We start from the raw sequence: 25,513 nt of genomic DNA, 5'->3' as shown, positions 1-25,513 counted from the left end.
ACATTATTTACTTTACATACAACAATAGTTTAGTTCTATATTATAGACTTATAGAAAGAGACCTTCTAAAAATGTTAAAATGTATCATCGGCATGTGGAACCTTTAATCAGAGTGAATAAATGAAGACTCGGCACAGCACTTCTGAAAGGTTGCCAACCCCTGAACTAGAAGAGACCAGTAAGGCAAGGATAAGGCATATTCTCTTACTTCCTTTATTGACATTTGGTAACATTTTTAAAGGTGCATAAGTGACCTTAGGAGGCGAAATCCCTCTGATTTTTCAGTGAGGCTCCCAAGGGACTAAATCATTTTTGAAAATCAGACTTAGGCTCCTATGTCACTCAGACCCCTTTGAACACTTTACCGATAGCAATTATTACGTAATTTATGATCCTGGCAGCCTCTCTGTATGTGTTCACAACTGTTTTGGCTACTGCAGGTACCTCCTGAATGTCACACCTGCTTTGTGTTACTGTACTTTGCTTCTCGCTGTCCTGAATGACTATGACCCACTCTCCTGCCCCCCTCCATAGATGTGCAAAGGACCATAACTGTTTTTATTTTGCAGTGAGGGGCGCTAGAGGGCCTGCCACTTGACCAATGCTTGTGATGAATTTGGTAAGCATGTGGGCGATACATTTAAAAAAGAAAGCTCACCAGCTTCTTGGCTAGTTTGATGCCCTCACTGCAAGTCAAGTAGATGTCTCTTGATCCTCAGGGTTTGCAAGAAGACTCCTTGTCTGCCCCTTTCATCCAGAGGACAGATGGTTACGGCATGCCCCGAAGGCTGATCTTAACTCAGGAAAGGGAAAATGTCTAAAGGAAGTGCAGCCTGCTGCCTCTCCTGAGCCTTGAGCCTTCAAGGGAAGTGTGCTGCCTTCACAGCCATTGAACCCTGGTTTGCTTCAAGCACAGATACCAAAGAGAAACCTTGACGTGCTAAAAACAATGCGATCCCACTTCAGCTGTCTGAGTCTCGGGTTGTTTACAGGGTTAGCTCAGGGTCATGTCCTGGAAACCAGATGGGTGGAGAATGTGTTTTGATTTGTAAGATCATGTGCTTGGTGAGGACACTCGCAGCTGTTTTGTCTCCATGCCAAAGCTGAACGTTCTTATATTTTATCTGTGTCACAGGAATGCCCTGGTCTGCAGTCATGATCACCTGACCTTGTTCCTGACGCTGGTATCTGGGCTGGAATTCATTCGCTTTGAGTTGGATCTGGTGAGAATTACTGTCTTCGCTGATGGATAGAAAGACTGTAGAGCAGGAAAACCCCATGCACCATTTGAAGCTTGGGCCAGCTTAATAGTTAATAAACTCTGCCCCTTGGCTGTCCACAGCACCTGCCAGAGAGATGCACCCTCAGAGTTTCTCTGCTGCAGTAGCTCAGATATAGCCCTTGGTCAGAGGTATCATTCAGTTTCACAAGTCAGCACTTCTCCAGTTCTACAAAATATGACATTCTCCACCCTGGGCACGGCTGGAAGAAGGCAGCATAGGGCTGTCATGTTGGGCAAGGAACGGGTGCTTCTACTAAGGGAAATTTTTGCCAAGCTCTGGCAAAGACTCAGGGCTGGTGCAAGGATGTTTCGTGCCCTAGGCGAAACTTCCACCTTGCGCCCTCCCTGAGCCGTGCAGCAGCTCCCTACACCCCCAACCGCCCTGGGGCGCCCCCCCCCTGCGGGGGATGCGTGATAGATAAACACGAGCACGAGGGCAGGATGGTAGAAGGCACAACGAATGGGAGAAGGAAATGAAGTGAGGGAGGGCGGAAGTGGAGATTTGAATTGGGGGAGGGAGGGAGAGGAGAGAGAGGGCCTTGCAGGTGGTGAAGATGGTTCTCAGGTAGTGAAAGACCAATGAAAGTGAGTCAGTGAGGGATTTCCAGGTTGGGGGTTTCTAGGAACCAAACATGTAGGTTCCAAAATCCCTACTTGTGGGGAAAAGTGACTGTAGAACTCGAGGAGCTAGAGCCCATCATGTCCATGGATGGAGAGGAAAGAATGGAGGTTGTTCCCCATGCTGTGCTGTTATCTAAGCAGCATTGAGTGTCTGTAGCCACTCGGCTGCCTGTCCACCCTAAAGCAAAGTGCAAAGAACACTAGCCCTGAGGAGAGGAAGTGGTCATGATGGCGGATTGTTTATTGACCTTGCTGCATATGCGTTTAGAATACCATGGCTGCGAAGGTTTCTGTTTCTGTTGTGAGCTTCGGACATGAAGCTTTCACTGAAGTCCGTTTGAGGTGTGATGTTTGGTTCGCTTTCTCCACTGAGTCTCTTTCCACCTGCTACTCTGTGGCTGGCACATGTTTGCTTCCTGCTGCAGTTTCAATTTCCTGGTGGTGTCCTCTTCCTCCTCCAGTGTCCGGCCAGCGCAAGTGGCCTGCTGCTGGATCAGCAAGTCAGTTTTGTTTCTTTGGCCTCTGTGTGCTATAAGAAAAGAGATTGTGTTAGCCAGTGTCAATGACTAGAGTTCCATGTATACGTGTGTGGAAATAGAAATGTGATTAAATCTATGTCTGGCTTGTATTTCCTAGGGCTCCCTTTGTAGCTCTGCAGTGATGAGAACAAAATATTTGCTAACAGCCTGAAGGATAATGAAGTCATTCAAAGCCAGCAAGGCTTCCCTCTCAGTCAGGGGAGAACTTTTCCAAACAACAGTTCAGTCCCCAGCAGAGACTTAGTCAGATCATGAGCTACTGTACAACCCTAGTCTCCATGCAGGAGTCAAACGTCAGGGGTGCTTCAAAGGCAAGACTGAGGAGCATTGACAGAGCTGTGGGAAGGGCTGGACTAGCAGGGGGGTCAGGATTGAGGGGCATTGGCCGAGCTCGGTGGGGGAGCCCAGGAGAGGAACAAGAACCGGTCCTGCAGGGTCAGGATTGATGTGCAATGGTACATCTGTGTGGTGGAAGCTTGCTCGGTGCCGTACACAATTTGCCTGCTACTGGCTAGTGCTTTCAGAGTGAAGTCAAAACAAGGCACTGGAATGTCGTCATCTCTGCTCATCCCTTCGTTTATTAACCATGTGTAACCAGGTTATTTGCACATCTAATGTCATGTTTGTATTCCACACGGCTGCCCATGTTAATAATGTCATCACTGGCCGAGTTGTCAGAGGAAAGGCTGCGTCTGACGCAGTGACTCTCCTCTCTGTGGCTCTGCTCTCAGGACGCTCCTTACTTGGACCTGGCACCATACATGCCCGATTACTACAAGCCTCAGTATCTGCTGGACTTCGAGGATCGCCTGCCAAGCTCCATCCATGGCTCAGACAGCCTGTCACTCAACTCCTTCAACTCAGTCACCTCGACCAATCTGGAGTGGGACGACAGTGCCATTGCACCTTCAAGTGAGGGTAAGTGGCTACCCAGGGCAGACGGAAGGGGTACATGTGCAGCTTCTGTTTGCACAAGAACCTGAATGCTACAGAAGAATGAGAGAAAAGAGACAATACCCAACCCAGCAGAGGTCTGATTGGCATCTCTTCTCGCTGGGACTATGATTAAAGCTTTGTAGCTGGGCACACTCGTGCCTTCCCATATATCCAATAATGTGCTGTCCCATTTGCTAAGAATCCACTGACTCAGTGGGCCAGATGAGAGACAGGCTGTGGGAACGGGTGATAAGGAGCCACTCTAGAGGCCAGGAACGGGCCCCTAGTTAGCACTCTGTGCCACCTCAGTCTTGCATGCGGAGGTGTGGCCAGTGGAGACTACAGGTCCCAGCATGCTTTGCTCCATCTTGATCCAAGCTGCCAGACCCTCCTGCCTAGACTGAAGATAAAAGTTTTTCAACCCACATTTGTCTTTGATGTTTTCTTTGCATCAGGGCACCTTCCAGTTCTTCAGCCTTAAAATTCTCCCAGTGCTACAGGGAGGGATGCTCCTTTTTGCAGGAGCTCACTGTTACTCTGGAATTCTCTAGCGGGAAAGGTGGAGCGGAAAGGCGCTGATTCGGTTCAAAGCCCAGAGGATGGACACCCGTCTCCTTGGTTTAATTGCTCCCATAGATCCACCTGACCTTGGGCAGTGATTGCAGGGAGGCCGGGCTTGCGTCTCCCTCTTGCAGATTCAGCAGCTACTTCTTTCAGGCCTGAAGAGCAAAAGCCAGTCTGCTTGGGCATAGGCCTCCTGCTTCAATCTGGCATTCAGGTCATCGATCTACAGAGGTTCATGTATAACAGTTACACATGCATGGTGGGTTAAATGGACCTGCGAGGGCTGTTCCCAGCTAAGCAAGGGAAATAAAACTCCAAACATTAGTCCTCTGGGCTTTTTCTCTTGTCCACAAAACAAAAACAAAATCAGCTGAAAAGCCCTGGGCAATAATTCAGCCAGCTGGCAGGGGGCCTTGCCTCAGGCCCTGCTCTGTGAGGCTCTGGATACAGAGTCCATGATTAGGCCAGCTTGACAGGACTGGGATGACCTTCCAGTCCCTATTGTCGGTTTGCAAAATAGAAACAAGGATATTTACAGATTTTAAGGGAAGAGGGTGGCCCAGTCGGGATAAATGTCTTCCGGCTACACACAGCAGTTAAGTTCACAGCAATATTAACGAAGTCTTTCCTCCGTTCTCCAGCAGGCTTCCCGACCTCCACAGTACAGCCAGCCTGTTGTTACTGTCAGAAGGCAGTCAGGAGCACTGCTGAAAGCCCCAGCCGCACAGGTCGGAGACAGGGCAGGGCAGAGGGCAGACTTAGCAGTAATTAGTCCATTCTGTATTGATCTCCAAGCCCTTGTTCTCTGCCATTTTACTGGAGACTTGGCCCAGACTGCTGGCTCACAGCGTGTCAGGTCTCCATTGTAGGTGTAACCCACCCCCGCTCTGTCGCCATCCGCAGAACGTCTGGGTCCCGGGAATACTCTTCTATGGAATGTCCATTCTTCTGATATTGCTATTGTGTGGCCACAGTCGTTAATACGGTACCCAAATAATCTTAAGAGTTAAATGCAGGAAATGCAACTGTGAGGTTGAAACTCCCAAGAAGTAGGAAGTGTGGTTGAGAAATGGGAACTGGGAATCCCAGCTGCTAGGTGCCAGTTTTGGCTCTGGCACAGATTCACTGCGTGACCCTGGTTAGTGACCACTCGGCTCTGTGCCTCAGTTTCCTCATCTCTAGACAGGGATAATACTGGCTGTCCCATCCCCCTCCCACAGTGATGTAGGGGACTCAGTAAAATAAAGTTTCCAAAGTGCTTTCAAACCGTTGGCTGGAACGTGCAATCAGCACACAATGTTATTTACATGGGCTTGCTGCAGGATGCCAGGTGTAGGGTTCTGCGTTATATATGAGCAGCCCCTATTCCTCTCAGTGGGTTGTTGACTCTGAAGCATAACAATAACAACTGGACATTAACTCACTAACTGTTTCACTGCTGATCATTGTAATAGGAACATCCAGCTACTCTGGGATTGTAGGTGGAGCTTGTTCAGAGGACCAGTTTTTCCCCTTCGTCTAGCTCCTGGCTTTGTAAATGTTACTGAATTAAATATCTCAATACCTCTGGGAGGCAAGTGTAAGTGGGGAAACTGAGGCACAGAGAGGGTAAGTAATCGCCAAGCTGGTCCCGCAAGTCATTGGTGGAGCTGGGGTTGGAATTCCTGGCCTCCAGCCCAGTGCACATGCCATTAGGCTATGCTACACCAATCATCCATTTTCCAATTTTAACTTTACAACCCCTAGCATAATGGGGCCCCGATCTCTGAGGGGGGCCTCAGAAGCTACTTTAATACAAACAACGGTGATGAGTAAGGCTGACTTCCTTTTACATACATGTTTCCTAACCAGTTTCTCATTCTTTTCAGATGATTATTTTGTTTACCCCTCACTGTTCACATGCTCCCCCTGTCCCCCATCCCTGCTGACTACTTGTGTTTCTAATCCTCCGTTTTATCCCTCATTTTTGTAGATTATGATTTTGGAGATGTCTTTCCTGCAGTGCCGTCCATACCCAGCTCAGCCTGGGAAGGTGGGACATAGTCATCTGTTACCATGTTTATCTCTTCTGCATCCTTTCCATACCAAGCTTGCTGCATGCAGTTGATTTTTTTAAAATAAGAACGAATATTCTAATCTTGGTGGAATTCTGTAGCAGCAGAAACAAGCTCTGTGTTGAATGGGTCTTCTGACCGCAGAGTTGGAGTCAGATATTGTGTCTCCTACTCTGTATGCTTGTGTGTGAGGTTTCCCTCCAGTTAGTGAGTGCCCCACAGAGATTCTGACATTACTATACGTCACAGAATGTTGTGACTGTTTCTCCTGATTCTTGCACCTGGCGTATGTGTCTGACCGATGGTTTTAAGATACTCTGCTCAGGACACTTGGAGCTGAAGTTTCTATCAAGTGAAATTGAATTTGTTTAATAAAATTATTAATATATTATGGGAGCTGGATTAACAAGGGAATCTTTTTACCAGACTAATAACGAAACCTGTTAAATGAAACTGACACACAGTGATCAGGGAACATCCCAAATGTATATCAGGTAGTTATAAACTAAAGTACCAAAGCATTCCTTCTCAGTATACAGCTGTATATTTCCTTCATGTGGTAAAGAACAGATGTGTTGATGAGTAGGTGTGTGCCTGGATGTTGCAAGAGATCTACATTCATAAATTACCCAACAGGATATTGCAAATGGCTTCTGATGGAATTTAACTTTAAATAGAATTTTTGTTCATTTATAGGCAAGTTTCCCCACCCCCCTTCACAGGCCTTGACTTAGGCTTCTCTCCTGGGTTAAAATATCTATCAAAGCCATAACCTTCAGCTAATGACCTTATTTCGTTTGGTCATTGTTCCCTTTTTTAACCCTGGCTGTCAGCAATCTCTTTCTTAGAGTAAAGGGCACATCTCCATTTTATAGAAATCTGTTCTACTTTCTCTGCATGGAATACATCATCTCCACTCACATAAAGACACGACTAGACAGCTCTGTGTATTGTTCATATATAATTGGATTAGGAAATCTGTCTTCTTTACTCATGGAGGAAATATACGTATGTATTTTCTGTCATTTCTACCTAAAAGCTTGATAGATTCCTTCAGCTGAAATTTTTTTTGTATTATCATCATCAAACCGATACCTCATACAGCATTTTGGTAAAGATCTGCTTGAATTCCATTAGGATGGCTTTTGGTCTCTAACATTCCCTCCTCTCTATAAACTTTCTCTCTCTCTCCAAGCACAACAGACACTCTTTGGTTTTCAGAGCACACTGAGTAGCCAAAAACAAAAAAAACACTGAACCTTTTCCTGTTGCAGTCGCATGTGGTTAACACAGGGTCTGGCCTAGCTCTGGAGTTCTCTGCAGCCAGGGTACTAACAGCGTCTGCTATTCTGACCATTCCTGGAAAGAGTGGAATGAAATAATCTGTACGTGTTTCCTCACAGCCACTGTTCCCTCCAGCACTTCCTACCGAGGGGTCCTGGACCTGTGATTTCCTTCCCCCCAAAAGCCAATGTTCCCCCCACCTTTACTCACAGCAGCTCCTTCTGGAAGAGGCTGGGAGCTTTTTAGCCATAATGTTTTGATTGGGCCCTTTGGTTACCATGAATGGAAGAAATTAGGTTTGATGCAGCTGTGGATTGCTGGACAGGGGATATTGGACAGCACTCCTGGTGGCTGGCTTTGGTGTTGGTGTGTAGTAGGTGGGCCTGGTGCTGTACGTATTATCAATTATTATTGTCATGTCATCTCCCCTTTCCTCCCTACCCCCAGCCAGGCAGCATCCAGGGTGTCATTTTATGGCAAGCCTGATTGGCTTTGAGAGGTTGTGATTAATTCTGGTGTTTCATACCAATATAACAATGGTGTTTGTTCCCTAAACTTGTAAATACACTTTGAAAACGCAGAGAATATTAATTTCATTTTTAAAATAAGAAACAATGGGCTACTTAGTAGTCTGTGTTGTTGCGTGGGCTGTGGTTTAATCCTCCTTACTGTGCGAGATCTGTGCTGCTTCTATGAGCGATTTCCATTCATGCCACTATAACACAGCCCCACCTGTGCAGTCTGATCCTTGGGGGCATGGTGCCACCCATGGGGGTCAGATTGCAAGGTCAGGCACTGAATCATAAGGATCCGATTTTGCAATACTGATCAAACCTCACTGCAATAACCTTGCTTGCATCAAAAAGACCCTTCTCTCCTACCTTAGCTTACTAAATGGATTTTTAGCCATATACACAAAAAGCAAACAGTTAAGAATTTGTACCCCTCCGTTCACCCTTCCTCATTTAAATGGACCCTGTCAGAATAAAATCCTGTATTTTAGACAAAACCAAATAACCTTATTGGTAATAAAGGTAACAAATTGGTGGCTGAAATTGAAATAGAACTTAAAAAGTCATTTAATTTTTCTGTTTTACTCAATTTGGATGGTGAAAATTAGGGTGACCAGACAGCAAGTGTGAAAAATCGGGAGGGGGTGGAGGAGTAATAGGAACCAAAAATCGGGACTGTCCCTATAAAATTGGGACATGTGGTGACCCTAGTGAAAATAGACCAGTCAGTTTTACTTTCACTGTGGTTTCATATCTGTCAATGGTATGACAGGGCAATGCTTAAATTTAAACAAAAACACCATTTCAACATTAATATTCACAAACCGTCTCTTAACATTGGATTTTATAAAAACCTGTTTGTTTTCCTAATGCAAAACCTACCTGTCAAGTGTAAATTACTGGACAGAGTCTCTTAATTCTGATAAGCGTAGCAGGCTATTGTTTCTGTTTCTTGATTTGCTGAGCCCAATGCTTTAGGTTGTGGCTTCCACTGCAAACACTCGTGATCATGAATCTGAAATTAATTTCCTGCGAACACTTCCTTAAAATCCCTGCTTGCAGGAACATTGATAGATTCTTATCTGGCCTGAGAATATCTATCTGAAGGGCATGGTAATGTTCCTTTACCTGACTTGATTTTGTGGACAGAAAACCCTGAGTGAGAATTGCGCGAGTCCACAAATCAGTATCTTCTGTCGATTACCACTAACATCGGCCCAGCCGGTTGTACTAAAACTTTTTCGTTCCCTGTGTCATTTCTTCTCTCTTGCTGCTGGATGAGTGATGTATTTCTCTGCCCACACCTCAGACTCCTCTGTTTATTGTCTATCAGGAGGAAAGTAGCATCTGCTGTAACGGTCTATCCGCTGCAATTTCAGAACTTCTCTTTCCAAAGCAGAGAGCTCCTGGCAAAGGGAGTCTGCGCATTAATGGAACCTGAGCTCCATAGGGAAAAGGCAGCTAAATCCACCGCTACCCCTTAGTGGAGAAGTGGGTGCCCCGGCTCGGATAGTTTCTCTGAACTATTTCTCTGATTTCTCATCAGAAACTTGGTGAAGTTAATGAAGCTCTTCTTTCTAGGGGTCTTTAAATCACCAGACCTATAAGAACAGAAGGATAATTTCTTTACTGGTTGGCCCTGGTTTGCAGTTACTGTGCTACCAGCCAGCCAGTTAAGATTGGTCACATCAGTCTTGGACCCAGTCAGTGTCACTCCGTAAGCAGGGGTGGTGGTGTTGAACAATGCAAGATATTCAATCCACAGCAGCTCTGGCCCCTGCCATCCCTGGGGTTTCTGCACGGCAGCTCAGAGAGCAGCTGTGGCTTGGTCCTGAAGAAGTCAGTGTAATTGATGCTATTCAGGTCTTCCTCTCACACGTGCCCAACTTACGAGGGAAGCTTTGCACTTCTCCAGCGCTGCCTGTGTATGTTTGCATGGCCCTCCTCCCACTGCACCTGCGTTCTGAGCCCGTTGAGGCTAGAGGCAAATGGCACCTTGGTCAGGCACAAACATCCTCTGATTCCAGTGTCTGCAGGTTGTTTCCCCCAGTGTCCAGTGGGTGTTTCTGAGCCTCCTGCAGGCAGCTGCCGTTTACTGAGGAGCACAATGGAACTGAGGTCTGATTTTTCTCTCTTGCCTCGCCTGTGATGTACCAGTGCAGACAGACCCTCCTGTACCAGGAGCTCCCATCAGACTGTGATCTTATTCAAAGGCTGCCTAGACAGGCACTGTCTGAACACTGAACTTCTGTTTTCAGGCGTTAGTTTCCATTTGCTGGGAAATGCCGTCTGTGGCACTGGTTCCATCTGTGGCACTGGGCTCTCTCCTACCTGCCCACATATGCCCTCTCCCTACTGAGTGCCCGCTGCCTGCAGGAGACTCCCAAATGCTGATCCTAGTGAGCAATTTGATTAGCAAGTCAGAGTGGTGCTCTGGGCCAGGACCTTTCAGAGTCCGCATTGCGCGCCATGCCTGCAGCCTCGCTCTATCCAGGTCCAGAAGCTCAGTGAGGAATTCCTGCTCCCGTAATAGCAGCTGACTGGGGTCCTGGTTTTTCCCCTCTTCTCTTTCCCAGATGGAGACCTAACAGACACTCTCAGCTGCCCGCACTCCGTGGCCTCTGATCTGAATGGCAGCAAATCTTCCATGAAGAGTCCGACGCAGCGCTACAACCCCTTCAACGAGGAAAAGGCTGAAACGCTGTCCTCCGCCGAAACCACCCCTGCGCACACCGCCTCCCTGGAGAGGATGGACACCACGACGGAAGGCACAGACCAGCTGGAGAGCGGCACGGAGCTGGAAGTCATCAGGTCGGTGCCATGCCTCCCAAACACAAGGAGAGGGTCTGCAAGTTAGTTGTAGGAGGGAGCCAGCATTTGCCATGGGCTCTCACTTGGACAACAGGGGGGTTATTGCTGGAACTGAGAGCCCGGCAGGCAGAGATTCTGGGTTCTTGTTTCATATCTCCAGGACCAGACTTTCCAACATGCTCAGCACCCATCAACACCCATTGTTCTCAGTGTGGGACGAGGCAGCATTCCTCCATTGTTCTCAATGGGAACTGCCAGGTGCAGAGGTGTCTTGAAAATCTGGCCTTCGAATTTTAAGAAACTGATGCTATAGCATGGGGAACAGAATGGAATATCGTCAAACGAGAGCCACAGTTGTGGTCCCCTGGGACTAACTTTCCGATCCTTGAGCATGCAGGGCTGGCACTAAGAAAACAAACCTTTTCAGACTGATTTCATACGTATTAGCCGCTTTTTATTCCTGCTGCCCATCTCAGGTACATCTCCCGTAGTACCCTCAGCACAGCACCCTGCATTTAGCTTGGTGCATATCAGCTGTTTCCTGGTGCAGAATCTGAACCTTCTAGGTCTCCTCTATCCTCCTCCTGCTAATGGCATCAGCTGATTCATTCCTTCATTCAAGGCTGCCAGGCCTCTTCCCCGATGGCCTCGAGATGCCTGACCAGCCTAGAAACAAACCCCATGAAGGACATCAGTCGGTGGAGGCTGGTTATATGCCACCCCCTTGGTAGGCTGATGAAGATACCGTGTGCAGGGTGGCCTTGGCAGTCTGACCTCTGGCTAGGAAAGTCCACCTGGTGAGAGCTGTAGATTTCTAGGCACAAGCTGATTTGCTGTAGATGCATCAGATCTTGTTCCTCCAGCCCCGGGGCAGCTGGCTGACAATTTATCAGCAGAGAAGCTACATGCTGTTTTAAACATTTATCCTTTAAATCTGCACACCTGTATTGCTTTCTTGGCCTGTGAATGTCTGATGGGGGATTACTGTTTGATAATGCCTCTCTCCAGAGCAACTCCCAAGTGATGCTCCTGGCACACAGCGAGTGCCATGGGCTCTCCAGTGATCACAGAACCTCTGTTTAGTTTCTCATCAGAAATTCAATACTTCCAAGAGCCCAACGAGGGCATTGATTGAGACAAGACCGAAGAGGAGGGTGACCCTACTGAACCCACTAGCCCCCCCCTTGCAGTAATACCCTGGGTTCTCCCCAGAAGTCTCTTGCCCCTGTTCAGCCTGTGGTGTCCCAGCCTGGTGCATGTCCAGCTACCTGATAGCTGGGGGAAAGGGCAGTGGTCTCACAGAAGCAAAGAAACAGCTGCTGCTTCTGACCTGCCAGGCTTTCTCCAATGCTGGGAGGCCAGTGAGAGAGTTCAGATTGCATTCTGCTTTCTCTGGGGAACCTCCCTCTGCTCAGCACCCAGCCAATGGGAGCAGGATAATAGGTGTTCTGGCCCTTAATAGCAGCAACCGTGACTTTGAGCCTGTTCATGTTTGTGGCACGAGCACCCAGAACGCCACCTTCCACATTTGTATGGGAACCGCAGTGTCCAGAGTGTCTGGAACTAGAAAAAGGATCAGTGTGGTGGGTGTACTGCTCCCTCTACTGGCAGCTAGAGGCACTCCACAGTTATGTTGAATTTCCTCTATAAACTGGCACCTTAGAGTAGAGTGGGGCAAACGATGGCCCGCAGGCCCCTTCCCTCTGGCCCCTGAGCTCCTGCCGGGGAGCGGGGTCAGGACAGGCTTGCAGCCGATCCGGCCCAGCGCAGTGAGCTGGGCTGAAGCTAGCCCCTGGACCCTCCCCTTTTGCTCCCCTCCCTCCCTGCTGCCCTCTCCATCACAGTTCCCTCAGCACCTGGGCAGCGTAGCTGCAGCTCCGGCCAGGTGGCACGGCCATAGCACTGCCAGACCTGGTGCTCCAGGGGGCCGGGAGCAGGGGAGGTTCTGTGGGGGGGCGAGGAACAGGACGGATTGCAGGGGGGCAGTCAAGGGGCCTGGGCCCTGCTGCTGGGGACAGGGCCCCCCTCCACCCCCAGTATGTCTAGCCCATACCCAGCAGCCAAGCCCAGACAGGGAGCGAGCCCTGCCCAACTCCCAGGGAGAGCAGCCAAACGAGCAGGGGAAACACACTGGGAAAGGACTGAGCCCCTCTTTCCCCCACCCCACAGGTAACGTGGGGCGGGGACGGCAGGGAGGGTTGGACAGGGGTGGGAGTCCCAGGGGGGCGGTCGGGGGTAGAGAGCAGGGGTGTTTGGATAGGATGCAGGAGTCCTTGGGGGGCAGTCAGGGGTAGGGAGTAGGGAGGGTTGGATGGGGGTGGAGATTCTGGGGGGCTGGACAGGAGGCAGGGGCCAGGCCATGCTTTGCTGTGTGGAAGTAGACAATAATGATCAACAACCGCATCTTGTTTATACATATTCCTTCTGATATCTTACTTTTCTCCGCAGTTCCTGCTACAGTCTGTGTTCCATTCTTATCTAACACAAGGTCGAAAAACAGTCTCTCTTACAGCTTTTTCCCCACTCACTTTCCACTTGCCCAGGCCTGGCCTTGAAATCTCGCGTTATTAGAGCTAGTGTTAGCCTGACTCTTTTTCTCTGTTCCTAGAAACTAAGATATCTGCGTTCAAATTCCCTTTATCCTTTTATCTACTTCCACAGCTGTTCGGGGAGACATAACCTCCCCTGGCCTTCCCTACCCGGCCCGCCATACAATTTCTGTATCCACTGTGGCCCACCCCTGCCTTAGCCACTAACAAATTTATTTGGGCATAAGCTTTCATGGGCTAAAACCCACTTCATCAGATGCACAGAGTGAAAAATACAGTAGCAAGTATAAATACACAGCCCCTGAAAAGATGGGAGTTGCCTTACCAAGGGTGGCGGGGGGTCAGTGCTAATGAGGCCAATTCACTTAGTGTGGATGTGGCCCATTCCCAACGGTTGACAAGAAGCCACATCCACCATGATTGAATTGGCCTCGTTAGCACTACAAAAAGTTATTTTCCCTGTGTTGATATTCACCCCTTCTTGTCAACTGTTGGAACTCATAGAATCACAGAATATCAGGGTTGGAAGGGACCTCAGGAGGTATCTAGTCAACCCCCTGCTCAAAGCAGGACCAATTCCCAACTAAATCATCCCAGCCAGGGCTTTGTCAAGCCAGGGCTTTGTCAAGCCTGACCTTAAAAACCTCTCAGGATGGAGAGTCTACCATCTCCCTGGGTAACCCATTCCAACGCTTCACCACCCTCCTAGTGAAATAGTGCTTCCTAATATCCAACCTAGACCTCTCCCACTGCAACTTGAGACGATTACTCTTTGTTCTGTCATCTGCTGCCACTGAGAACGGCCGAGCTCCATCCTCTTTGGAACCCCCCCTTCAGGTCATTGAAGGCTGCTATCAAATCCCCCCTCACTCTTCTCTTCTGCAGACTAAATAACCCCAATTCCCTCAGCCTCTCCTCATAAGTCATGTGTTCCAGCCCCCTGATCATTTTCATTGCCCTCTGCTGGACTATTTCCAATTTGTCCACATCCCTTCTGTAGTGTGGGGACCAAAACTTGGCACAGTACTCCAGGTGTGGCCTCACCAGTGCTGAATAGAGGGGAAATAATCACTTCTCTTGATCTGCTGGCAGTGCTCCTACTAATGCAGCCCAATATGCCATTGGCCTTCAACTAGGGTGGAAGTGACCTTGTTACCACGTGGGGGTCAGTGCTAAGGCAACTCCCATCTTTTCATGTGCCGTATATTTATACCTGCCTTCTGTATTTTCCACTCCATGCATGGCTGCCCCTCTGAAACCTGACTCCACAAACTGGAAACCAGCTCTAATTGCCATGGTTTTGTCCAGTGGATTTGAGACCATGCAAAGTCCTTCTCAGTTTTGCTCAGTGTCAGCTCATGGTACCTCCTGCTGCCGGTGGAGGGCATGAGAGAAGCTGCTTTGAACTGGAGATGGCTCTTCACTTCCTGGCTCCCCATTTCAGATTGATGGGGAATTAGACCCTCTCCCTTGTCAGAACACTGGTCCCCAAGAATGTCACATTTTCTGCCTTTCTTGAGAGGCCTGGCATGGAGACAGGGAATATTTTGAATGCAATTAGAGAGGCTACAACAAATCCAGTGGGCTGGCCGGAGGCAGGGAAGTCCAGTGCTTAGAACAGGCTGAACGAGAGTCGGGAGACTTGGATTCTTTCTGCCACTGACTCTCACCTAGTGTCCTTGGGCAAGTCACGTAACTTTTTTCTGCCTCCATTTCCCCATCTGTAGCAGGGACTAATACTGCCAAGCTGACAGGAGTGTTGTGCAGCTTCAGTTAATGGCAGCAGGGGGCAGTGTGGTTCTTGGATGAAAGGTGCTGTGCCTGTGCATCTTCCTGTTCAGCTCTGAAAATACACCCCTGGGCTTTTCTCCTCTAGCCCATTGTTTGTGCAGTAGAAAAACTACCCCGCTCGTATGAGGAATAACCTGGGGCGCAAGAGGGAGCCCAGGGTTCCCTCCCATGGGCACAGAGGGCAAGGTTAGGCTCTGGTAACATCAGTGCAGGTTTCTGCCCTTGCAGATTAGCTAAAAAGAAGAAAACCGGCAAGAAAAAGAAGGTGAAATTGGAGGAAATGGTGAACCCCCCTGCCCCCAGTGCCACAGCAGCTGGCGGGGACGGTGGCCCGAACAGACTGAGCGAAGAAGCTGAGCTGAAGACAGACAGCACGCCGCCCTCTCCAGCGGGCCAGGAGAGGCCAGGAGAGAGCAGCACGCACTCAGCCCTGAGCCAGCTGGGCCTGCGGATCCCAGAGATGAAGGACACCTCCATGAATAGCGTGGGGCAGCCACTGAGCAAAGTGATCGACAGACTGAACGGGCAGCTGGACCCCAGTGGCTGGAACTGCCCTGTCGAGCCCCCTGAGCAGTCCTTTCGGACTGGCATACCAGGGGAGTCCCCGGATGGGCCGCCCTCTGGCAGCTATGGCGAGGGGATTTCGACCCCCATGGACTTCTACCGCTTTACCGTTGAGAGTCCAAACTCTCCTGCGCCAGGTGGTGGCAACCATGACTCTGCAGGGGCTGGCCAACCGCCACATGTTCCTGGTAGCCCTGAGACTGCTGGACAAGAGGAAGAAGGAGGAGAGGGAGAAACGGCTGGGGCGGTAGAAAACGCGCAGGAGGCAGATAAAACCCAAGCCAGCGAAACGGACACTGGCCACACGGAGGCACTCAGCAGGCTGAAAGGAGACCAGCCCAGTCCCTCTCTGAGCAGCGCTGATGACTCGGGGGTGGAGGAGGGCCAGGGCAGCCCGTCGGAAATGGCCCATCCATCGGAGTTCAGGTAAGGCAGAGGGGAAGGGGGTACCTTTGCAGCAGCCCAGCTCCAACTCTGAGGAGCTCTGGGCGGGACCCGGAAAGCAGCAACGTGGGGAATGGCTCTCAGGATGAAGTTTCCTCTCCATGGGCGAGAAGAGAAGCTGTGGGTGACAGTTTGCTCCCCTCCTTGGTCTGAAAGAGCTGGGAGTTGGGGGTGATTTTCGGGCAGGGTGGGGTCTGCCTTTTGGAATTGGGGGTTTCTGTAAGAGTTGGCTCCTTTTAGCTGGAGTTTGCCATTGGCTTTGTCTGGGTGCCGGGATTGGGGTGTTGAAATGATTGACTAGGGTGCCCAGGACAGGGCTAGAGGCCTTGATATGAACTGAACAAAGTAACCCATAAAGCAGGGGAGTCCCAGGTTTCCCCTCTGGGAAGGCAGGCCCTTCTGGGGAGTGCAGGCTAGGCAGGGGCAGGGCGCAGGAGGTAGGATCGAGGGGTGGAGGGAGGAATAGCTGCCTTACCCTGTATAGTCACTGCTTCAGTGGGTGGCCACCTGGCCACATCCTCTGCCGGCCCTTGGCTCAGTGGCCACAGAAGCAGCTCGCAGGTGAGTGGCAGGTTCGGAGCTGAGCTCACCCCAGGACTCCAGAGCGTGCAGTGCCACCTCGTCATCCCACTGCATACTGGGACCTGGGGGCCTCCACCACTGCATCTCTGGGCTGCACTCGGGGCCCCTGAGAGATGTCTCCCTGCATATCAAACCCTCCTTCCCACTTCTCTCCTCACTCAGGGTGGATAACAACCATCTGTTGCTGCTGATGATCCATGTCTTCCGAGAGAATGAGGAACAGCTGTTCAGGGTAAGTCTGGCCACGTGGAGGCAAACTCTTTCCTCAGCCTCCCTGACAGCAGCTGTGGTGCCGAATATGGGTTATTGAAGGAAGAGAAGGAGGCATTGGCATTTGGGAACTGGAGGGTTCCTCTCCATACGTATTCCTTATCTGTCCGGCAGGTCCCATCTACACTAGGAAAGCTGCTGTGGCGCTAGGCTCAGTAATAATATCATTAGTGCATGGCCCAGTTACCCCACGTCTGCCTTGTGGAGTAGGTGAGACCTGATCGTGCCCCGGAGCAGACCAGGGCATTTCAATGGCTGTGGCGCAGTCCGGGAGCATGGTTATTACATGGGTTGGTCTCATCTGGGCTAGAGAACCAAAGTGCACGTTAGCCATGTTGGAGGCCACCGCGTGCTGCCCAGATCCCGAAGCTCCTAGCTGTGCACAGTGGAGGTGGAACTGTGGCCCAGCTGCGTTGTGAGCCACGAGCTGGGAGCTCTGTTCTTTATGAGGCGTCTCTCTCCTTTTCTCACAGATGATCCGAATGAGCACCGGGCACATGGAGGGGAATCTTCAGCTGCTCTATGTCCTGCTGACGGACTGTTACGTTTACCTGATCCGGAAAGGTATCCCATCCCAGGGGCCTCTCTAAATTACCTTCCTGGGAGGCACTATGGAGGCTGGCAGGGGGCTTTGGGTTCAGCAGGGGGTTTACCTATAGATGTATTGTGAGGGTGGCATGTGGAGTACATGCCCCACAGGTCCATACACAACCACCTGGCTCCAGGACAGTCGCAATGCTACTTCTCAGCTGTTGGGGGAACCAGAGAGGTGCAGACCTGCTTAGGTAACAGGCACTGTACCTCACCAGCTAGTTTGCCAGGGACAACCCTTCCGGCCCCTGGAAGTTCAGATCCCCTCCTCCTGCTCCTCAGAATCCCTGGGCTGCTAGTTCTGCAGACTGAGCTATGGCTGCTAGGCAGTGGGCGAGATCTGGGCGAATCTCTGTACTGCGTTTTGGGAGTGTCCTCCCCACCTGCTCATACACCTGTCCTGTGCTAGGAGCAGCAGAAAAACCGTACTTGGTGGAGGAGACCGTTTCGTACAATGAGCTAGACTACATCTCGGTGAGTCCAGGCTGAGCTCACAGCAGCTCATCCAGGCCTGTCGCTCACAGGGCCTAGCAATGCGCTGGGGAAAGCAGAGGAGATGTGCAGGAAAATGCCTCTTGCTTTGCTTGGCTTTTCCAGTCCCAGGGTCTGTCCCTCCTTCTCTCGCTGTTGGGACGTGAGAGCATCACAGAGGTACCAAGAGGGGCTTTGTGCCACTCAGAAGCAGCAATTCCCAATGGAGTCAGGAGTGGTTGGAAGATGCTGAAGAGCGAATCTTCCATGGCCGGCAGGTTTGCAGCCTCAATGCCAGCGACCTAACTGGAGGTGCAGAGCGCAGCACCTTTGCCTCCTTGGCCCTCTGGTGCCACCTGTACCTGCCAACGTCATCCCATCCCAGCTGTTGCTCTGTCACTTGGGCTCCAACACAGCCCCTGCTGCTGGCTCCCCCTATGGCTTTTAGCCAGTAGTACATAGGCCTTTCCAGGGCACGTTGGTGCCTTTCCAAAGCCTTGTCCCCATCCTGCTCCTCTGCCTCCCTAATGAGCCTCCCTAATTGTGTGTTACCACGGCAGGTTGGCCTGGATCAGCAGACAGTGACGCTGGTCTGCACCAACCGTCGGAAGCAGTTCCTGCTGGACACCGCTGATGTGGCCCTTACAGAGTAAGCGAGACTGGAGTGCGCAGACGGGTTGCTCTTTCCATGTGCCTGGGGCTACTTCTCGGCCACTTCCCTTAGATCTGTGAAATGACTTGTGCAGCAAATACAAGTGATTCTAATGAAGGGCAGCGTTGGGGGCGGGGCTGGATCTCACAACCGCTCTCTCGTTGTTGTTTAAAAGTCCCAGGGCTGTTGCTCAGATTTGAGGGTTGGTTTAACTACAACAGTTTAGCCCCACAAACGGTTTGACTTTGATTGCATTAAAAGTTGTGAAATGCTCCCAACTGGTTGACGTGGTGCTGTCTGCAGGGCCTGCTGCTTTAAATACCCCTCGAATTATCTTTGCACTGCTTGCGTGTGTTTGGTTCCCAAGACCCACTGGGGTGACCGTGTTTTGCTGTGAATGGCTTTGCCTGTTCTTACTGCAGAAGGAAGGTTTGACATCAGTCTTCTCCCCCATGATCAGGGGGACTGGCCCCAAACAGAACAGGGATGAGGACAAATTGTCGGGTTTTGAGTTCCCTGGCAAATCTGCAGCTCTGCTCTCAGTGTTGGGCCAGGGAGAAGGTGGCTTGTGCCCTCTTGGACTCTTTAGGCCCCATGTGAGCTCTTAGGCAGCACTCTGGACTGCTCTATCCTAAGCCAGCGGACATGTTCTCTGTTTTCCTTCCCAGTGGGTTACTTCAACAGGGCTTTGTAAGTTCAGGGCCCTGAGAGGAGCGTTCTCAGGCTCTTTCCCAGGGACTAGCGGCTTCAAAGCTTCCATTTCCTTGGACTCTTACTTTATATCAAGACCCTTTAGCACCTTTGGGCCCCCATCCTGCAGTTGGAACCATGTAGGTTGAACCTTGTGAGCTCCCCTGCGATATCGGTAGGGGGCATGGGTCTGCCCCGGCGGACCTGATTGAGTCTGCACTGTCCTTTCTGAGCTGGCATCCCAGCTGTCCTTGTGAATTGTGCTCCAGAGGGGGGCGAGTCCAAGAGGTGACCTCAGCAAAGATCTCCGTTCCCCCCCTCCCCCAGGTTCTTCCTGGTCTCCTTGAAGTCAGCCATGGTCAAAGGCTGCCGAGAGCCACCGTACCCCAGTATCCTTACCGACGCCACTATGGAGAAGCTGGCGCTGGCCAAGTTTGTGGCCCAAGAGTCAAAGTGCGAGGTGAGGTGGGAATTAGGGATATCTGGAAATATTTTCTTCTCTGACGTCTCTTCTTATCCATGCACCTTCTGCAGAGAGGGGCTTCTTATTGGGCTCCTGTGCTCTGCTCTGCAGTGCCCTCTTGCCACAGGCATTAACCGAACTGTGCAGATCAGTCCTCGCCGCCTGTCCCTGTGGTCTGTTCGCTGCTCCACACCGCCCCAGAGGTGGCTGCAGTTTCAGCAGCGGGGTCCTTCAGTGTCCCATCTGTCCCGCAGAGGGCTGATCTGAGTTCAGTATTAGGAATGGGTGGAAGGTGTCTGCGCGATATTAATCCGTGTGCCATGTAGTCCCTGGCAGGAGTGATTCTCTGACTTGCTGCCCAGTCCTTTTCTGACCAGGCCCTTAAGGCTCTCAGCCAGTCCTGGAGATGTGACTCCTGCAGTACGGGCTCCCCTGCCGCTGTCCCTGGGATTAGCCCCGTTGCTGTTAGGCCTGGGAGATTGGTAACACTTTGCTCGGTCTGTCTCTCCCAGGCTTCCGATGTGCTCGTGCGCTTCTATGGCCTCGTTCACTGGGAGGACCCCATGGATGAGGCATTGGGACCAGCCCCTTCCCTTTACGCGTCTCCTGAGAACTCGGTCACTAAAGAAGGCATCCTGCATTACAAGGCTGGGACTTCGTACCTGGGGAAGGAGCACTGGAAGACCTGCTTTGTGGTGCTCAGGTGGGGGCTGGGACTGTGTTTACAGGGGAGCGCTGACAGGTCTGGGGTGTGGAGTGCTGAGGGAAGGCAGTGCAGTGGGAAAGCCTCATTGCCTGGTACGAACAGCCTTGGCTAGGGGAACCTGGACACCCTGGGGCGAGTTCAGGATGGAAAGACACCGACCCGTCAGCCCTTATTGACCTTAGCAGATTGGCACCATAATACAAGGCTGACTTTTATCCAGGAGCAGGAGTGGGCCTTCTCCACACCCCTCACACTTTCAGATCTCCCCCACAGCTGCTAGATCGGGTGTTGTTTGGAGCCCACTATTGTTTCAGCTCCAATAAAGCCAAGTGACCCCTCGGGGCAGAGCCAGAGCTGGGACTTGAGTCCAGTCTTGGTCGCTCATAGCAGCCCTGGGAGCTAAGCCCCCTGGGCCAACCTGCACGTGATATAAATTATACTCTTCTTGCTGCCCTGTTAATGCTATACCATGATAGCTAGAGATAGAGAGAACCCCACAGATCATTGATCCTGTTGCCTTGAAGCCCAGGAAAAAGTCCCCTCATCGAGACTGTATCCAGTATCCAGGTGCAGAGCTGACCTGTGCTTCCTTAGCTGAGGGACTCGGCTACAGCTACAGCCAGCCTTTCGTAGCATCCGTGTGGCTCAGTCCCATCACAGCCTGTGCTGTGCTACCAGCAGGAATCCAGTGTCTAGCAGGGAGGGAAGTTTTTATGACAGCTGCTGGGCTAAAGTGTGGGGAGGTTTGTGGTGCTGGTCAGGCAGCACTAGCTGAGTTATCTACTTTTGTCTTGTGTTTCCAATCAGCAGCAATGGGATCTTATACCAGTATCCAGACCGCACCGACATTATCCCTCTGCTCTCCGTGAACATGGGGTAAGTGGGCATTAAGCATGTTAGCTGTGGTGCAGTACTGTAGCACAATTCCTCTCCCTACTGCAGTTGTACCTGCCATAGGCAGCTGATTGTGTCACTTGGTCTCATTAGAACTGACCTGCAGAGTGAGCTGGGGTGTGCTTGTCTACTGGAAGGGATGTGTACGCTGAGTACATCTGTTACGTCTCTGCACCTCCCAGTCTCTCTCACCGGGAGAAGGCAGCAGGACACATTTAACCTGAAGCAGAGAGCGGTGGATGATCTTGGATGATTGGTAATGAGAGCTGGAGCCTTTCGCCGGTACTTCACCGGTTGAGATCCCCCAGCAGCAGGGATAGAAAGTCAGTGAGACCTGAGGGGCATTTGGTCCTGTGTAAAATGAGTTGGGAGGCAGATCTCAGGCCAGTCCCTAATGTGCAGGGTTCTGTGCTCAGCATCAGAGACCACCATTACAGACAGCCTCAGGCTGAAGGTTGAATGAGCCATGGAGACTGGAGTCCCCGCCAGGTCCCTGCAGGTTGGGGCCGAGGTACGTAAGCTCGGCGAGATGAGGCCACTTGCACTGTGCTGGAGATAAAGGACTCCATCCATTTCCCCGGACTGTTGATCCAGCGCGAAGATCATTTGAAGCATAAGTCTGCTGGGGATAACTAGACAGGAATTCCCCAGCCGGTGGCAGGCTGTTAGCAGTGATCCCAGGGTACAGAGATCGGTCGCTCTCTGCTGAGACCTGGCTGAAATACAACACGGCAGAAACTTTTCTCTTTCTGTGTAAAGTCAAACTTGGTGGGGAACTGGAAGTCAGGACTCCTGGGTTCCATTCCTGGCTCTGCCACTGACTCCTTGTGTAACCTTGAACAAGTCTCTTAGTGCCTCGGTTTCCCCATTTATCGAAAGTGGGTTATTGTTTGAAACTTTGGACCTAAGCATGTGCACAGGTGCCTGTGAAGTCCGAGGGAGCCCCAGCCTGTATCTGAGAGTAGAGTATTCCCATTAGCAATGCTGTGTGCTTTAAAGGCTGGTCAGGACAGGAATACCATCCTCTGACAGCAGAGCATGTGACTGGAGGCTTGTTTATGTCCTGCCTGTTTTACATGCCCCAGACCCTGGCGTCTGACCCAAATGAAATACATCAGACTGCCCGCAGTGCCCAGCAAACCCGGAAGCCAGATTTCTAGACCACAGTGATCAAAACCAACACGGCGACTTGCACCTGGGAGACCCAGTGCTGCCCACAGGGCCTGGGGGTGCTGGACTCACCGGGGCGCGTTTCACCGAGCACTGAGCTTGCATTCTGTGCAGTCTGAAGCTTTGCGCAGTCCTCAGAGGCAGCCCTGACCAGAGAGTGTTGCGCTAACCCAACGGGAGGTGGCAAAGGTCTGGGGCGATGGTGAGACCAGCGACACCACGGGATGCCGCTGACTCTGAGCTACCTAGAGACAGCCCAAGGCAGGCCTGAGTCATTGCTGCAACAAGTGCTGCGATGATACATCCACCCCACCATCCGCAACCAACATTCCCTCCGGTCCGAGCTTCAGCCAGGCCGTCATCGGCCTGGCCCCCGTTTTGGCCAGACACTGAGAAAGCCAGGAATCGACAAGGCCGAGATCAGGAGCCGTATGTCAGAGCTAAGAATCAGCACAGCCCCAAACACCCCCTGGGCACTTCCAGTGGCTTCTCATGTGCATTGGAGTGGGGGAAGAGCAGAACAAAACCCAGAATCACCCCACATGAGGGGTCCTCTGGCTGACGGAAGGTGAGGAGCCTCAGCGTGTGAGAGGAGCATCTGTAACACCTGATGATGTTGGGGCATGTCCTGCCCTTCCTGGAGCAGTGTGCCCAGGCACACGGTGGATCTGGGCCCTTTGCTCTCCTACCTTGTGGTCGTCTCTGATCTCTGCTTTCTGATCTTTTCAGGGGGGAGCAGTGTGGCGGGTGCCGGCGATCGAACACCACAGATCGCCCTCACTCCTTCCAAGTGATCCTGACCGACCGCCCTTCCCTGGAGCTCAGCGCCGAGAACGAAGAGGAGATGGCAGACTGGATGCAATACTTGTGCCAGGCCGTCTCCAAAGGGGTGAGCAGGTCCCCACGCGCTCGCTGATCGGTGTGTGGCACGAGGCCACTTTGCATCATGTCAGGCCATGATCTGTTTTCCTGACCCTGAATGGAAACCTGCCAGCCAATGAAACTTTTTGTGTAGCACTCTGCACCTAGCATGCAAGGGGCGTGGGGGCGGTGCGCTGCGGTCCAGCAGCATCCTCTCTAAATTACACACAGTTCTGTCCATCTGCTTCACATCCATCCCATGTGTAAAGGAGCCAGGCTCCCCGGCCCCCTCCCTAGGGGTTCGTTGGAACCCCCCGATTGTAGCTGATAATTCTGAAGCAGAACCCTCTGAGGTCACTTTCCATATTGGGGCAGTGCATGGTCCTCGGTCCCAGGTTTGTAAAGTGACTCTGCCGGGAAGGAGACCAGGCTCAGGAGAGGCTGGGGGCTCAGTCTCTGGAGCAAGGAAGCAGCTGGTGAATCAACCACTGCTTCCCCCTCAGCCAACAGAGCGGCACTGGCTTCGAAGCACATCTGTCTGTTCAGCCACTTGGCCAGGCCCTCCCCAGAGCATCTGACCACTGTCATTTGTAGGGCCTCTGCGACTGGACCAAAGGGGCAGCTCTCAAGGGATCCTTAAAATAAATAATGAGGCGAGGCCTTGTGCACAGCCCAGGATTTGAAGCTGCAGAGGAGAACGGGCCAATGGAGAGCAGGCAAGATCCTCCGCTGGTGTAGATCAGTGCGGCTCCATTGAAGTCAGTGGAGCTGCACTCATTTAAACCAGTTGTTGTGGCTCTGGGCCGGGCAGTGGCTTCTATCTCAGATGCACAGAGCAGCATCTGGAGAGAGACCTCTGCATGTATGTTAGGGCTGGATGAGAAGCAGAGAATTGTGGCCTGCAGCGAGCAGGGTGACTGGTTCTAATGGTTTACCCTCCGCCCCTCCCCGAACAGGTTATCCCCCAGGGCGTGGTCCCTACGCCCTGCATCCCCTGCTGCCTTGTCATAACCGACGAGAAGGCCTTCACCTGCCACGAGGACTGCCAGACGAGCTTTTTCCGCTCGCTCGCCACCGTGGAGCTGCCGGACGTGGCCGCTGTCTCTACGGAACCCGGCAAGGAGTACTGTATCATAGTGAGTGTGGGCGCGTGCCTGGGCCTGACTGGCATACGGGAGGGGAGCTTGCTCCAGTGAGTAACAGCTGTGCCTCTGTTGGTGTTTAGGAGTTTGCTCGGGATCGCCACCAGTTCCTGCCCCCCTGGGTCCTGTACTTTAGTTGCACTACGGAACTGGAGAGGTTCCTCGTGGCGCTGAGCACCGTTTGGAGAAATATCTACCAGGTAAACAGGCCCAAGGCAGCACCAGCTCATTGTTTGCAGGGTGAGCTGCCTGCTCCTGCCTCCCTAGCTGGGTTTGGAGGCCCGATTCAGGGACAGAGTGGGGCTGTCTGGCCTTGCAGAGGTTGGCCTGCGTCTGCCTACAGCTGGGTCGGGTTCAGACTCTCGGCCTCCGTGCTTAGGGTGGGAGAGCAGCAAAGATCCACTTAGCCTGCTGGATCGAGGCAGCCCCCATTCCTGCCTTCTGCGGGCCGGGTTTGGTGGCCGTGGGGAGAGCTGTGTGCCTGCTGAGGGGGCAGCAACCGAGTGGTGTGCCCAGGGGAGCCATGGGCCGTACCCACCGCTGGGGATGTCACATGGCTTTGCTCACTGGAGGCTGCAGCTCACAGCCGGCATTGGAGACAAGTCAGCTGTGATGTGTGTCCCGGGTCCAGTGGGAATTGGACACTAATTTACACCGTCTAGCGTCCACTCAAGACAGACTCTGTCTAGGGATAACAGTGGGGGCTGTGGGGCAGGGCTGGGGTGTGGGGACCCAGAACCGGAGTGGCAGTGAGTGAGGGGCATTGGGGTGAAGACTGGAATAGTAGGGAGGGCTGCAGGGCAGGCGGGAGAAGCATCAGGAGAGCTTGGGAGGGAGGCTAACCGTGACACAACCCATTCCCCACTCTGCCAGTGCTGTTAGTCCTGCTCTTTCACAGACACTAGCTCATCTGTAGAGCCAAAGCGGTTCGTGGTGGTGGCAGGTTCCTCAAACGGCTACGTGCCGCCCACATGCTGGGCAGTAACCCCAGGGTTCCTCGAGCCTGACGCAGCCCCTCGCTACGTTACAATCTCTGCCACTCCGCTGCAGTGACCTGTCGCTCTGCGTGT

General features: G+C 51.9%; 1 protein-coding gene across 12 annotated transcripts in view; it reads left to right on the top strand.

Annotated features, from left to right (window-relative positions):
• Window positions 1-25,513, top strand: part of PLEKHM2 (pleckstrin homology and RUN domain containing M2) — a 61,509-nt gene that overhangs the window by 34,248 nt on the left and 1,748 nt on the right. For 4 of the 12 annotated variants that reach the window (XM_050931173.1, XM_050931175.1, XM_050931177.1 and 1 more), the window contains 16 exons: window positions 1,136-1,223; window positions 3,174-3,360; window positions 4,584-4,670; window positions 5,915-5,974; window positions 10,369-10,603; window positions 15,172-15,933; window positions 16,696-16,765; window positions 17,277-17,367; window positions 17,804-17,868; window positions 18,426-18,514; window positions 19,535-19,667; window positions 20,183-20,373; window positions 21,184-21,252; window positions 23,170-23,329; window positions 24,258-24,437; window positions 24,527-24,643. In XM_050931173.1, the coding sequence (XP_050787130.1) occupies window positions 1,136-1,223; window positions 3,174-3,360; window positions 4,584-4,670; window positions 5,915-5,974; window positions 10,369-10,603; window positions 15,172-15,933; window positions 16,696-16,765; window positions 17,277-17,367; window positions 17,804-17,868; window positions 18,426-18,514; window positions 19,535-19,667; window positions 20,183-20,373; window positions 21,184-21,252; window positions 23,170-23,329; window positions 24,258-24,437; window positions 24,527-24,643 (2,584 nt within the window). Of the gene's footprint in view, window positions 1-1,135; window positions 1,224-3,173; window positions 3,361-4,583; window positions 4,671-5,914; window positions 5,975-10,368; window positions 10,604-15,171; window positions 15,934-16,695; window positions 16,766-17,276; window positions 17,368-17,803; window positions 17,869-18,425; window positions 18,515-19,534; window positions 19,668-20,182; window positions 20,374-21,183; window positions 21,253-21,363; window positions 21,527-23,169; window positions 23,330-24,257; window positions 24,438-24,526; window positions 24,644-25,341; window position 25,513 lie in introns of those variants that run through there. The other 8 variants (XM_050931180.1, XM_050931174.1, XM_050931178.1 and 5 more) reach the window with 8 other exon arrangements.

The sequence above is a fragment of the Gopherus flavomarginatus genome, chromosome 21 (assembly GCF_025201925.1).
Source record: "Gopherus flavomarginatus isolate rGopFla2 chromosome 21, rGopFla2.mat.asm, whole genome shotgun sequence".
NCBI classification, from domain to species: Eukaryota; Metazoa; Chordata; order Testudines; family Testudinidae; genus Gopherus; species Gopherus flavomarginatus.
Note: the sequence above shows the minus strand (reverse complement) of the source record. Positions and strands in the feature narration are given on the sequence as shown.